This window comes from Emydura macquarii, unplaced genomic scaffold (genome assembly GCF_026122565.2).
Source record: "Emydura macquarii macquarii isolate MOO-44397 ecotype Brisbane River unplaced genomic scaffold, CSIRO-AGI_Emac_v2 contig_3114, whole genome shotgun sequence".
Lineage (NCBI taxonomy): Eukaryota > Metazoa > Chordata > Testudines > Chelidae > Emydura > Emydura macquarii.
In genome coordinates, this window is record NW_027133251.1 from 2938813 (window position 1) to 2953932 (window position 15120).

The 15120-nt window shown below is 42.1% G+C and overlaps 1 protein-coding gene across 5 annotated transcripts in view; it reads left to right on the plus strand.

Annotated features, from left to right (window-relative positions):
• Positions 1 to 15120, plus strand: part of KIAA1328 (KIAA1328 ortholog) — a 243309-nt gene that overhangs the window by 184512 nt on the left and 43677 nt on the right. For all 5 annotated transcript variants that reach the window (XM_067530912.1, XM_067530910.1, XM_067530907.1 and 2 more), the window contains one exon: positions 12868 to 13049. In XM_067530912.1, the coding sequence (XP_067387013.1) occupies positions 12868 to 13049 (182 nt within the window). The remainder of the gene's footprint in view (positions 1 to 12867; positions 13050 to 15120) is intronic.

Here is a 15120-nt window from a genome sequence, read left to right on the forward strand (position 1 = left end):
GGAGAGAGAACTTCCTTTGTTCTACCAAATGACTAGGAGTGGTATAAAGCAAGGCAGATCTTTAGACAGTTTATATTTTTCTATTGTGTTAAACGACTATAAATAGAGGATGGATTTAGTGGGGATTATAAATAATCTAGAGGAAGGTAGGGTATTAGAAGCAATAGCAAAGAGGTAATGACTTTTTCTTTAACATTTCACCAATAACCAGTCTATCATGAGAGATGTGTATTGGGTTGCCAACTGCTATAGTCTGATTTGGGTAACGGTTCAAAGCTCAGCATGTCATGGAAATGGCAATGTGGTCCCTGATGCAACAGGGGAAAAAGGCTTTTCAGCTTCTCAAAGGGCAGTATTTGTGGAAGCAACTGCTTGCTTGTCCTACCCAGTGTAAAGAACAGTTTTGCAGACAGCCGGGAGAGTTCATACTTTCTAGGATCATTAATTATATGTTATAAGGCAGCTAAGCATTCCTAACTCAATGAATTCTGTTATGAATGGCCTTTTCATATTCTTCGTCTCATTATATTAATGCATGTAACCTGAAATTTAGCTAAAGTTATTGTTCAGGTTAACTTTCATTTAGCGGTTGCCCTAATTTTAGAATCTGTATGATCTTTGGATTTTTATGGAGAGACAGTATTTTTATGTGTTTTTTGCAGTATTATTTTAGATCTTTTCTCTTGGAACTAGTTTTGAACAAGTTTCTTCTCGGAAAGAGAGAGAATTTAGGCATTTCTTGATTTGCCCAGATATTATCCCTGGATGACCACATCTACCTCCACAGATTCAGCAATCATCACTATGCCAATAACTCTTGTGCCCTCTGCTTCGCTCTGTCTAGTCTCAGATATCTGTCTCTCTGACATATAATCCTGGTTGTTTTGCCATCAGATCGACCCTAATCTGGCAAAAAACAAGCTTTTATTTTTCTTTCTGAAACTCTCGCTGCTTCTGGTACTGACAACACCACCATCTTCCCTGTCATTCATACTTGTAACCTTAAGGTCATCTTCCACTTTTCCTCTCTCCTTCTCCTCACACACCTAGGCTGTTGCCGCGTACTGCTGCTGCCTCCTCCCCAACATACTGAAAAATTAAGCACCTTGACTATGTAAAATCATCTCTGGCCTCCCTAATACCCATTTCTTTCACCTCCATTTAAAGTACAGCTGCTCTGACTAATTTCCTTGCTCAGCAATTGGACCATGCTACTGCCCTCTTTGAAAGCCTCTGTTGGCAGCCACTTGCCTATAGACGTTGTGTAAATCTACCCTGGCCTGCAGCTCATGTTGTATTGTTATATCCCCTTCTGTCTCTTCACTCCATCAATCACATGAGCATCAACATCTCCTTTTTATGGTTTTCACCTTTTTCCTCTCTGCCTCCTCTTACCGAATCCCATATGCATATAAAATCTACTGGAGGCTGTCTCCAAGGATCTTTTGGCATTGGAACCTGCACAGTCAATACAGGGTCACTACGTGTGGGTACCTAGCATTGATCTAGAACTAGATCCTTCTTGTTTCTTGTTCTGCCTCTCCCTTTACTTGGAGTTTGTCCTTGGTGGTGATGGTGGTTGATGTTGTTTCCTCACTTCCCCCCGACCCCCTCCAACTGAGGAGCAAAGGACTGGCTCAAGGAGCTGTAAACTAGGCTCCCTTCTTTCAGGAGACAACACAAAGAATGATGCAAGAGTGGAGTCCCCTTTCTCTGCCTTTGTCTCCTTCTTGCCTGGCAGATGGTACCACAACTCCAAGTTCTTGGCATTTTCTGCAGGATAAGAGAAGGTCCTCAGTTGGTTTTTCCATCCTTCAGATATGATGCACTATTATGTGCAGAGAAGTCAGGATCCCATTGGGCCAGGCACTATACAAACACAGACCAAAAAGAAGGTCCTTGGCCCAAAGAGGTACCATGTGACCAACTTTTTCATGTTTAAGAGTTCAAAACAAAATAGTGTCCAGGGACAACAGTAAGTGGTGCCGTATCCATTTATGTAACTATATGCCCTTCTATTTAACCAATAAGCAGTTAATAATTGTCTCATCCTTTCCTTGAGTCCCCCTCCTCGTGTCTGTTTTTATCCACATGTGGTGTCTAATTTTGTACTGTAAGGTCTTCAGGATAGGCGCTATCTTTTTGTTCTGTGTTTGTACAGTGTGTAGCACACAGCTACAGACTGGGGCCTCTAGCTGCTACTCCAGTGTAAACAAATTGCAGTTAAACAAAGAGCAGCCATGCCACATGGCTAATATGGTACTTTTATTATTGGTTTTGTGACTGTCATTTCCCGATAGTTCAGACCATTATCATTACTTTAAAAGAGAACCATGCAAAACTCTACTTTCAACTACCTGAAATTCAGTCATCTTTTTTTGGTTGGCAGATAAAATATCATTTCGATTTTCTTACCATCCTAGTCATAGTTGCAGTGGGTAAACAGATATTTGTAGCATCTTTTCATGATAGTTCTGCAAAGTGTAGTTTCCCTTTTGATCTTAACATAAGGAACAGAAGGAAAATATTAAGTGTATTCTTTAAGCATCTGGGCTTACCCAGTATTCTGTGACGTGTTCACAATAAGTCCATGTGCTAAAAGGAAAGCCATAGGAAGATGATGAAACACTAGTCAAAACTTTCAAACTTGGATGCCTACAGTAATGCATCTAAATTCATATTTAGACATTACATAAGTGACTGGATTTTTCAGAGGCACTGAGCACCAAGATGAATTAAGTGGTTTTAGTGGATTCAAGGCAAATGAAGTTGCCAGTTTTGAATTTCTTAATCTTTACTAAAAACTCCGTCATCAAATGTATCTCTCTGCAGGGTAGCGTAGTCTAGAAGTTAGAATAATCTGCACAGTTCTGTTTGCTCATTTGCCCAGGTGTATGAGAGAGTTTTTAGTGGGTCAATAAAGTTTCAAATTTTTCTTTATAATAATCACCATCACAGTGAAGGCAGGTGATGGGGGGAGAGGGATTTGTTGGGGATTTTGGGGGGGAGGAAGGGGGAGTTGGCTTAGAATGGTAAATTTCATGACCATTTTAGAAGTCTGGACTAGAGCCCTGGGATTTGGGAGTCATGAGGCCTGGGCATCTGACTCAGTTTATAACCTTGGAAGTTTAATTTCCCAATGCCTTGGTTTCACCACCTTCAAAATGGGGGTAATAACTTACCATGCCAATTTTCTGCAAGTTGAAGCTTAATGTCTGTGAAGTTCCACTTTGTCCTTGAATGGAAGGTGGGGACATAGTATCAGTCATGTGGATCTGGGACAGAAATTAATATAAATGCTAAGTTTTATTAACTCCTGGCTCCACCTATTGGTATTATAGGATTCACTCCAAATTGGTTTTTTTGCACATTCCACATCCTGCATCACCTGTGTACAACAGTGCAGATCCTACGCATCTGTTGCTTTAATTATGGATTTCCTTAAAAATATCTTACTTGAAGGATGCTATGAGATCTGATTTTTCATCCTTATTGTCCACCGTCATGGGGTGTACCACTTCCTGCCGGTCTGGCACCTCCTCCTGGGACTCTGGGGATTAGCTCGAGGCCGACACCTCCCCATCTGTGGTTTGCACACTGTCACTCTGTCTTTGCTGTCTGCCTGCAGCCCCTCTCGCAGCTTCAGGAACCGGGTGTCCTCCTCATGGTTCCGCCCTCCGGCCGTGTCACTGTCCATGTTCCCCCCTTCCAGGGGAGAATTTAGCTCCTCAATAATCCTAGGCAGTCTTCCCATCCACTGCCTTGGTGCCACTAGTCCAGTGGCTGGCAGGGGAACCCGGGCCTACCATCTTTTCCAGGTTCCAGCCCAGGGACCCTCAGCTCAGCAGCCTGGGCCTTTTCTCTCTGGCCCCACTGCTCTATCCCGGGGCTGCTTCCTACCACTGGTTCCCCTTTTCTTCCTGGGCCTGCCAGTTCCCAAAGCCTCTTCCTTCTTCCCAGGGAGTGACTGCAGCCTGCAATCTCCACCCTCTTCCCTTCTCCTGGGAGTGTGTGCCTTTTCCCAGCAGCTCCTTCTCCTTCTGCTCCTGGGCTTTATAGACCCTGCCTATTTCTGCCCAGCCAAGCCTTCTTAATTAGCTTCCTAATGGGTTAATTGGTCGATCCAGCCTGCATTAAACTCCGCAGAGTGAGTGTGGAGAAGTCACCTCATCACACCACCCCTTTCTGTTACATTCACATTTATCTTCAGTGAATGGTTGTTCTGTCGTGTGACCCACTGGTGGGCACTTGCATATCAGAAAAGACCCACTAGTTTTGAGAATGATTTTACCAGCGTGGTTTGCACTGTTGAATTCCAGGATTTGGGCAGGCTTGTACCCGCTCACAGCGGAAGGCCTCTCCCCCAGTCAAAGGGGAGGAGCAACTAAATCTGGAACTCAAATGATTTTGGGGGACAATCAATAAAAAACAGGGACAGGAGTGAATTCATAGGGCCATAAGCAGGGAACCGGAGGGGGACACTGAGCAGAGAACCCCGGACAGTGCCCACTGCTCCTCAAAGATGTCTAGGGAGCCAGCGGAAGCAGGACAGAGGAACTCTGCCCAGACGCGTGATTGAATGGAGAAATGGAAATAGGCCCCACAGTTGCAGAGCACCTCTCCATCCAACATCCTTCTCCTGGTGTTATAGCACCAGCGCCAAGAGGGGGTTGACGAGGGGGTTTCGTGACTTTGTGGGGCACAGATGGGGTTTTTATATATCAGGAGGTGAGGGGAAAAGTGCAATCAGAACCTTCTTTCTGGAGAAAATTCTGGAGGAGCTGGAAAAGGGTCTGTAACCTGGCACACTCCAGGTAGACGTGTGCCAGGGTCTCCCTCATGCCACAGAAGGGGCAGGTGTCAGGGAGAGGAGTGAACCATGCCAGAGACATGCCTGTGCTCACGGCTCCATGGAGGAGGTGCCAGCTGATATCCCCAGTGGGCTGTGTGGGACCAGGGTAGAGTAGAGGATGGGCCACCGGGGTTCCTCACCTTGAGGAAGTGAAACATGGAGCACGAGCGTGTACAGATATACCCTTGGTGTGGTTTGCAGTGGTAGCAGCACTATGGTAAAGCCCTTTGCTCTGTTTGGACCAAGGTAAAAAGGGGATGTATTTCCTGAAGACCGACTTGGAATACAATCTAGTATGTTTGATTAGGTAATAGTTTGCATATGGCATTTTGAGAAGTAGCTAGTGGATGAGGCTGGCCCTGAGCCATTTGAAGATGATTCTTAGATAAGGCACCAAAATGGCCATTTATTTCTCTGCAGATGTATGGTTTTCATCCTACCCACGAGAAAGGCGCCATTTGATCAAGCACTGCAGAAGTTTGGATTTAGTTCAAAAACTTTGTTTGTCCTTAACAGGCTATTGCATCATCCCTTATGGTGTTTTAACTGGTGAGAGCGAGGCCAGCTTTTCCGATATACAGAGCCTGTTTTTATACCTGTGACTTGACATTTACATGACTTTCTTTTGTGAAGGCTGACAGCACTGCTTGCTAGAACGACAGCTGCTCAACTTTGCTCTATAAAAAAGGCCAAACACAAATCGCAGCATTTTGTCCTGCCAGAGCTTTGCCAGCCTGCCTTCTGTGGTCATTTCTACATGACTATATAAACAACATGATGTTGGAATTTTCTTTTGGATTCAGTTACCGGGGGCAGGAAAGGAGAGAAAGTCATCAGAGATCATTTCAATGTTTGTTAGGGCAGCCAGTTAGGGTGGGCGGGAGTCAAAATGTGACTAACATACAGCAAAAGTAGGACACAGCTTCGGAGGGAAGCCATAATTACATAATTTTAAGAGCCATTTAGTTTTCTTAAATTCTTCCTACAAGTGGACTGTTTCCTAGGTATGTAGTGTGAATTTCTGGCCTGTTGAAGTCTATGGCAAAACTCTCATTAATTTCATTGAGGCCAGGATTTCATCCATGATTTATAATATGGTCTAATACAATCTTATACAGTTCATTACTAATTAAGAGCACAATCATGCAAGATCCTAAGTGACCTCAACTCCCATTGATGGAATGAAATACTCTGAGAGCCAGACATTGGAGGAATTTGCAGAGGAGCTGTTCCAAGTGAAGAAGTGGTCTGGAGAATTATTTGTTTAAACTACAATACATTGGTCAAATGTGATATGGGATGGTATTTAGCCTCTGATCAGAATGTTGCCAGGAGCACTGCTTGTCATTTCTTCTCCAGAAGGAGAGGCGATTAAAATAAAGACAGTAGGGCTAGGACAGTAAGTTCAACAGAAATGTGGAATGGAGGGAAAATTTGATCACGGGTACCTGATACAGCAGAACCTTTTAATTGTAAATTCTTGGTATAGCGAAAATCCCGACAGGGTGAAAAGAGTGAAGATGCACATTTCTTCAGAGCACCATAATGTGAATGTTGACATATGGGTTATAGTGAAACTTCTACCTAAATTGAAGATTTTTCTCTGGGGAAAACATCTTCTTTAGAAGGTTTGATGCTATTTTTATTTTAGATTTCTATTAATTTTCAAAATGTGCCCCGTTACAAAATTATCAGGACAACGACTCCTGCCTTCCCCTCTCAAGTTCTCAGCCACTGCCCTATGGAAAAGCCTGAGAAAAGAGAGGGGCTTGAGATGAAAGTCTGAGGCTGTAGATGTGGGTGTGCATTTCTAGAAGGATACTGCCTCTTTGTAACAGGCATTAGATCCCATTCATGTCATTAGCACGCCAATGTGTCTTACATAAATCCCTAAGTGCCAGGTTTTATAATTCGGCCATGAAAACTCACTCTAGGCTTAAGTGTGGTCTTCAAGGTCTCTGCCAGAGTGATTTTCTTCTGTCTTTTCAAAAACAAGAAAGTTAAGCTTAGATTTTTTTTTCAAACACTTCTACGTTTTTATGGTAAAAAGCTTCTAGGTTTTTAACAGCATGTTTTTGATGCAGTTAATCTACTCATGTGAAGAGATCGCTTTAGCCCTTAGGAATACAAGAGTCATCATACTGGCCATCAATAAACTCCACTGAGTGTGTTCATTTTGTGCACTTCCCCTGCTCCCGCAGTGCTCAATCCACCCCATATTCCCAAACAGTTCCCTCTAGTGCTTCCTAGGCCCGTATTAAGAATCCCATTTCCTGCATGAATGAATGACTGCTATCATTATTTTCACCCACTTGTTTTTAGCTATCCTGCTCTTCGGCACAGAACTGCTCTGGTTTCATGCATAGAAATATTTACCCCCCATTTCCCCTCTCAGCCTCTGCTGCCCCCCCTTCTGCTACTTCCTGGACAGAGAGAATGGGCATGACTAGCAGCAGGTGAGAGGCCAGATGTTTCAGTGGCTGGGACACGGGTCTAGGACTTGAGACCTGGACTCAATTCCCTGATCCACCACAGGCGTCTGCAAGTCTCTTAGGGCCAAATTTTTAAAGGCATTTAGGTATCTAACTCCCATCTACAAGATGCATCGACCTGGGAATGGCTCAGTTTCCTTAGTGATTAAGCGGATTCCAACATCAAATATGTATTGCTTGTGCTGACTGCTTCTCACCAGTCTTGCACCGTTAAGTGTTACGCATTCTTGGCCAGATTGTAATCGCAGCAAATTGCACCCATGCACCATTAATGAAGTTTTTTTTAAAATAGAAATTGCAGAGTAGAAAAATAACATTACAGCAAAGTTTGCTTTTGGAACAAACCCACCAATGCAATCTGTTACTTTGTTGATGGTTAAACTCCCAAGCCCTGGGCTCAACAGGGTAACATTAAAGCAGCCATCTGTTGAACATAGATATTGGAGGCGTGAATTGCCTTCCATTTGTGGGTTTCTGTCTGGTCCTGATGTAATCTTGTGTTCTCTGGATACTGCTGATATGCAGTGGAAAATGTGTGTTTAGATCAGAGTTCAGTAGAAGGTGAGATTCCAAAATCAATGCCTGGAAACCAGTCAGTTGAACACCGGCAATGGAACAGGAAACAGATTCAGTCTGCTTACACCCAGAAGGTTTATAGTAAGTGCTACTCTGCTGCTAGGACTAGAGCTTCTTTGCTGCTTGAGTAACTTAGCACATCAACAGATCTGTAAAATTCCATTTGGAGAGCCAGGCGACCATTATGTTAGATTGATTGATCAGGATGAGCAGCTAAAACAAGTTAAATTCTATCAAAGTTTCCCTGCATTTATTTAAAAATGAATTTAGTTTGGCTCTAAATGGACATTTATTTTAGTGTCTCAAAGAAGTGACTTCCCTCTATTAAAGCAGAATAATGTATCTATATGGTGCCCTAACTCGAACAGTACATAAAGATTAGTAAATAAGACCCCATTAAAAATACTTACAATGTAAGTAACATGGGTCCCAATAGCCTTTCTAATGTCCATTAATGCTTATTCCGAGGATCAGAGCTCATTTTACTGAGCCATTTAGTCAAACTGTGTGATTATTTAGAAAGTTAATTCATGCATACTAAAATCTAGCTTAAGTAATGCAGAGGGTAGGAGGTAAAACTCTACGGAGACGATCGTCCTTTTTGTTATTTAATGATCAGCCATAATTAACTTGCAAATTTGAAATAATTAGAACAAATTAAAGGTATTTAACTTTGCCTCCCTAAAGAAAAATTCAAATTGCACCAAATGCAGCTTTAAATTATTCAAGTCTCAGAGGTCTGTGCTGGGTTGTTTTTTTGTTTTTTTTTTTTTACAATGCCTTTTCTATGATGAGAATACCAATCTGCTTTTTGTCAGAAAGCATCCTATCAAGTAATTGTTCTTTGTGTCTAATAAATGACAGCTATTCTTCTTTGTAAAAGTATTTCGGTCTCTGAAGGCTACATCAGCATTTCCATGGCATTTTAATTCAATAAAACAAAAGGTTAATGTTTTTGGTTTTTTTTTACTTTTTAAGGAATGCAAATACTAGCAGTATTCAGTGGGTCCGGAATGACATTTAAAATTTGCCATTCAAGCTCAGCAGGGATATCGCGATATGAGGCATAGACAAAATGGAAACAAGTTCAGGGTGTGTTCCCTATTATTCCTGAAGAGTTTAGGCATTCATAAGCTAGGGGGTGAGAAGAGAGAGAAAGAGACACTTCCCTTTTTTTGGTGGAATTTGTTAGCCACTCCAGCATTAGTCTGTAGCTTAGTAAGTACCTTAACCTCTTTTGCCATACTTCAGTGGTCCAGTTTCAGGTAGTAATGAGAAAGCTCATTGAAGATGACCATATCCTGTAGAAAGTCATAGTAGTCAAGCTACACTTGAATGTATTCATGTATCATATCAACTGGACATGAATAAGGACCTATTGGGTCAGTTAGTCAATCTCCCTGCCAGTGCAGGCTTGTTCCCTTTGGTACATTTTCTAGTTTGATATTTCCCAGGGTATATTCCATCACTTCCTTTAGCAGATTATTTTACTGTCTAATGGAACTCTGTCACGGGCTAGTTTTTCCTAACATCGTCTTTGTTTCATTTCAGTATATTGCTCCTTATTAATATTGTTTTATACCACCCTTCTCCTCCTTGGTGTTTACATCCTTTCAAATAGATGTTCATTGTGTCCCTTTTTAGGATCTCATTCTCCAGTCCTGACTGAAGCAAAATTTGAAAGACTAAAGGAATTCCTTTAAAGAGTAAAGGAATAAATCCATATTCATTGTTTAGCCAACCTATTATATAAGTATTTTATTATTTCTTTGAATTAACCTTTCCAACCTGCTAATCCTTTTTGTTTCTCTTCTCTGAATTCTCTCTGTGACAATGTTACCCAAGCCCCAACTCAATATTCTAGATATAACCTCCCCATGTAAAGAATATCACAGTGTACCAGCAAAGTAACATTCTCCCACTCATTTACAAATCAGGGGTAACTGTCTTCAGAAAAGATTTGTGGGTTCTAATTAAATGGATTTAAAAAACCCAGAAAACATCCAAATAATGGTTGCTACTTTAAATAAATGTTCATAATCATGCAGAAGCACAAAGGAAAAATTATATCTACAGTCCTATATTTTTATAGAGACCTTTTTAACCAGTTAGTCTTTTAGGCCCTTTTATTAATAGTTAGGGTTCGAATCCACCCCTTTCTATATTCTAACTTGGAGGAATTAGTATATTAATTCCATGTAACTCAAATAAGATACCAATTTAGTCTGCCATAAATTTTAATAGCCACTGTGCAACATTATTAGTGGTCATGTAGTTAGAAGCCCTAAAGTAAATTGAGGTTCTTCGGAGAAGATTTAGCCAACACTTCAACTAGTTATTATAGGTCATGAGCCATTACATAATGTTCTGCATTAATAATACAGCAGTAGTACTAATTGTCCACCAGGCGCAGGAGGCCCCTGTTAAACAACGACTGATCCAGCAGACTGAGTTTTTGAAACTTTTCATTTAGATATCATTTTCTAATGGAAACATCAGAGATCCACCTTTTTTCTTAATGTACAGTATATTCAGTGGCATAATCTTTTACATGCAAATATGGTTCAGATTAATTTTGCATAGCACATTTTATAGAAACTGTATCCAGAACTATTGAAGTGTAGTTCCGTTCTTTGGGGTGTCTGTGTAAATTGGCACTTACATACTCAACAGATCTGCTTTGTGTGTGTATTCTATTGACTTAATAACATTTTCCTGATTTTTACATCTGTGAGCACTTGCAGAGGTATGAGGAGATGAGCCAAATTCTATTCTTTCATATGCATCATCTTCAAAATTGTTTACTGTGTATCAATCACAAGTCTAATCAGCTACACTTGGTGGGCCTCCCCATCATAGGCAATAGGCTTTTTACTGAGAGCAGAAGTTGGAAGTGATTGGGTGGCACAGGATAATTGCTTCTTGAGGGGGCCATAGAGAAAGGACCTGCAGCAGGCAAGAGGAAAAGGGGAAAGCATGCATGAGAATTTCAACAGGGCAAATGCTGCTGAGGTGGTGACATTCTTATGATATTCCCATTTCTGTAGTACCTGTTCAAAGCATATTTGCACACACACAGGTCCTACGGCAGGGGTTCTGATACGCTTGTGCAGTGTGCACCACCTCTTAATAATTAGTAGATGATCTCCTGGACCATCTCCCTTCCCATGATTCCATTCATGATTGCATGGATCTGTGGCAACTATAACAATACTTGCTCTATGAACTCCAATGCTACCTTTTCCTCCCTAGCTCAAACCATGCATTTCTGTTTCTCCAGCTTCACCTCATACAACTCAGCCCTGCAGAGCTCATGAGGTTCCTGGAACTCCCAGTCACTGGCTTCCCCAGCCAGAACACTCCTCTCTCAGCCACTGCTAAACAACCTCCACAGACTTTTCATCCCCTGCTCCCCATGCTTCATCTCTCCTACTGCCCAGAACCCTGACTTTACAAGACCCCTGCACCTGCTACTCCAGACACTGCACCTTTTCTTCCTGGCCCCAGCTTCCCTTCTGTTCCCAGATTTGTTCTCCTGACATGTGGCTTGCTTCCCAGCTCCCTTATCTCTACTGCTTGCCTCCTGTACTTCCCTTGGTTCTCGATCCAGACATCAGCCACTTTGCTTTTGCAAGCCCTGGCCACAGCTTTCCTCCCCTCGCCTGCTCTTCCCCACCTCCAGTCTGAACATCAGCTGGGTCAGAGACTTCCCACCCTCACTCCACCACCTTGAGCAAAGTTCCCTCCTTGTCTCTTGAGCCAGGCTGCCCTATCACAAGCCCTGAACTTCCCTGGCCAAGAGGATGAAGAAAGCAGTGGCTGATACAGGAGACAAGCTACACAGTATTGTCAAGTCCAAGTGGTTCAGAAATTACAAGCCAGGCCTCCAAAAAGTCATGTGGTTGGCTTTAAAATCGTGCCTTTTTTAAAAGAAAAAGTGGGGTTCTTTTTCTTTGCCTCTTTGGATTCTTCGAGATGCTTTGTCCACATAGATTCCACTTGTGGTGTGCATGTGTCTCATGCGCAGGAGATCTCACATGCAGGAGGCATGTACACACCAGAAGTGCGTTTCAGATGGACAGATACTTAAAGCTTTTGGGAGTCAGACCCAAGGGCTGCAGGTTGACTGGAACCAGGAGCTACTAGCCACCACCACGGGTAGAATGTTTCTGGAAAGAGGTAATGCCAGAAGAGTGAGGGCCCAGTGTCCTCCTTTCCCCAGCTCCACCCTGCTGTCAGGTGCTCTTCTTCCCTTGTTGAGCTGCTCCAACCCCCTTATCCATGTAGAAGTGTTGCCAACACTTGAAATTCTATCATTAGTCTCAGGATATTTGGTATTTTCCTTAAAGCCCCAGCTCCTGGAGTCAAGTGATTACATGAGAATCTCAGCTTTCGTTAAAAAGCGTATGTTTCCAGCCCACATGGTTGCAGAGAAAAGCATGAAAGCATGACCCTAACACTTTAGAAGAACTGTGTGTAAGCTCAAAAGCTCATCTCTCTCACCAGCAGAAGTGGTCCAATAAAAGATACCTCACCGACCGTGTCTCATTCATAGAAACACTGTAAACAAACCATCTAGCTTAGAAGCAGGGAGATAAAACAAATATCTTGTAAGCATCTGAGTCAGATATGTGCATTTACACACCACTTAAAACATTCTTTGCTAAAAATGCAGACGCGTACTCTTAAATTGCAATGAAAATGTAATTGAAGTGCATGTTCTGAAATGCTTTGTGGTGTTGAGAGCCTGGGAATTCCCTGGAGTCTCCCTTTTAAAGTAACTTGCTAACATTTGATCCCTACCCATCATGCTCTGCTTTAAAATGCTAGAGAAAATAAACAAAGCCACAGCACAACTAGAACATTGCTGCTTCAACACAAGCTGCACAAACAGTGCAACCATAATATGCAACTCATTAACAGTGCATGACCTTTCACCCCTTCCAGCTTACCAGTGTCTAAGTGTGAAGATTGCCTTCCCAGAACACCAGCACTAGGCAAAGCATCCAAAACACCAGGGAGCAGCGGAGGGAGCAGCTTGGGGAGGAAAACAGTTGGCTTTAGTGCAAATGCGGAAGAAGAAGCCCCGTGGATGCATGAAAAGAAGGAAACCAGCCGGTCAAGAAGAGGTAAGATGAAACATATGCTGTCTTGTAATGTGTGACTTTGCGTATGTCATTTATTAATTATAGCCCTGTATTCATGTGTGGTTCAGTTAGATCCCATGGCAGAGGGAGAGGGTTGTAAGTTGCTTAAAATAACCAAAATGTAACAATGATAAATATAACAGAAGATGTTGAAAGACCAGTAAACAGCAAGTGATTGTGTTGGTGTCCCTAATGGGACAAAAAAATCAGTCCTTTATTCCCGGAAAGAGTTACTTCAACAATTACTTTCCCGGCAAACAGAGAATAAGCTTGATGGGTTTGCTTTTTTGTGATGAAATCTTCAGATTCTCTTCCTCCCCAGATAATGGCTACCACCATCACAACCTGATATTTTGCCACACTAAGATGTCTTTGTATCTGGAATACATCATGCTCTTAGCTGAGCACCTCTACTCCTGGAATGGAGAAAACTGTCTTTCTTGGGAAGAGAGGGGAAAAAAATAGAAGCTATTTGGCGGTTTTGCTGCAGAGCCTAACACAATCTTTGGTTCAATTCTCAGCTGGCTTCCCCCACCCCCACCCCCCAACATGTCAACTGGTTTGTGTCAGCATAAAAATAAAAAAAAAAGCAAAATGAGAAAAAATGTGGTGCAGTCCTCCAAGGAACAAATAGCTTGTATTATTGGTTAAGATCGTACCAACATTAAAAAGCAGACCCTGTGAAGAAACTTTTGAAAAGGTATCATCAGACTGGACCCAAACAGTAGCTGAGGTTAATCTCTTCCAAGGCACAGCTACAAAAGTTGGAAGCCTGTAAAGGGCTTGTGTCCAAAAAAATCAATTTCTAATTTGAAACAAAATCATTTTTGACTAACAGGGGTTCAGGACCCATTACTTTTGCTGTATAGTCTGCTGACATTTCAGCACTTTCTGTTGTGCGCAATGAATCCTAATAGTCGTTTTATAACATTGCTACACCAATCAATTTAAGCAAGAGAAAGTCGTAACAATCTGCAAAGTTTCAGGAGCAATTTTCACTGATGGTTTTCCTTTTTATTTATTTTTAACCATCATTCTTTCTTTCCTTTTTCTAGAAGTACCGCAATGGTGAGATTTTTCACATTGTTTGGAAGATTTTTTTCTTGGATAAGGGTATTCCTAGGAATTATTTTCCTATTCACATACCTCCAAAAAATCCTGGCTTCTCCCCTCATCCCTTTCATTCTGCTTCAGTTAGTAAAGTTACATGCTGTTTCTACTGGCCTGACAGTGGAAGAAGTTGCCTGCCCCATCCGCCGCTTTTGAGCAAATGCCTCATGGAAATGCTGGCACTTACGACATGGAGCTGCCTGGCAAAATTTGTCTTATTGCACTGGCATTTACTGTGGCACCAGACAAAGTTAGAAAAAGAGCTTTCAAGCTGTGGAACAACCTTGGGTCTGTTACTGAGTTGGATGACTTGTTTATCACAAGGCAAATTACCTAGCACTAATCATTGAAGTTGCAGTCTTCTGTTTTTAGTACCTTTTTAATTGGAATCCCTCTGTTACATGCTTGGGCTCTTTTAAAAAACGCATGCACACACTCTCTCTCTCTCTCAAGCTGTTTTTCCATCTTCTAGTTATACCTGTGTATGAAATCTGCAAGGTTCTCATCTCTCTCCTAGTTCCCTGATCTTTATCTCCCACCATACTCACCATCACTAGCTCATGCCAGCTGTAACTGAACTGGTCAAGTGCACAAACTGAATTCCTTTGCTCCAGATTTTAGCCTTTCATTAAGGACACATAACATAATTCTAAGCAAATATAAAACCAAGGATACAGATATTTCTTCCAGACACAGTCCCCCATAGGAATACGGCATTTTTCATGCATGCTCAGACCATCGATCCATCAAGACTGGAATCCTGTCTGGGCAGTGATCAGTACCAGATGCTTCAATGAATGAATTCAAATTCTTCATTCCCTGCCACAATGCACTTAGCCAACTGAACAGTGCTCTGTGTGGATGGGGAAGGAAAATGATCAGATGACATCCTGAGGCATGAGATTTGATTGTGCTTAGCTACTCATTTGTGTGGTGGTGTTGG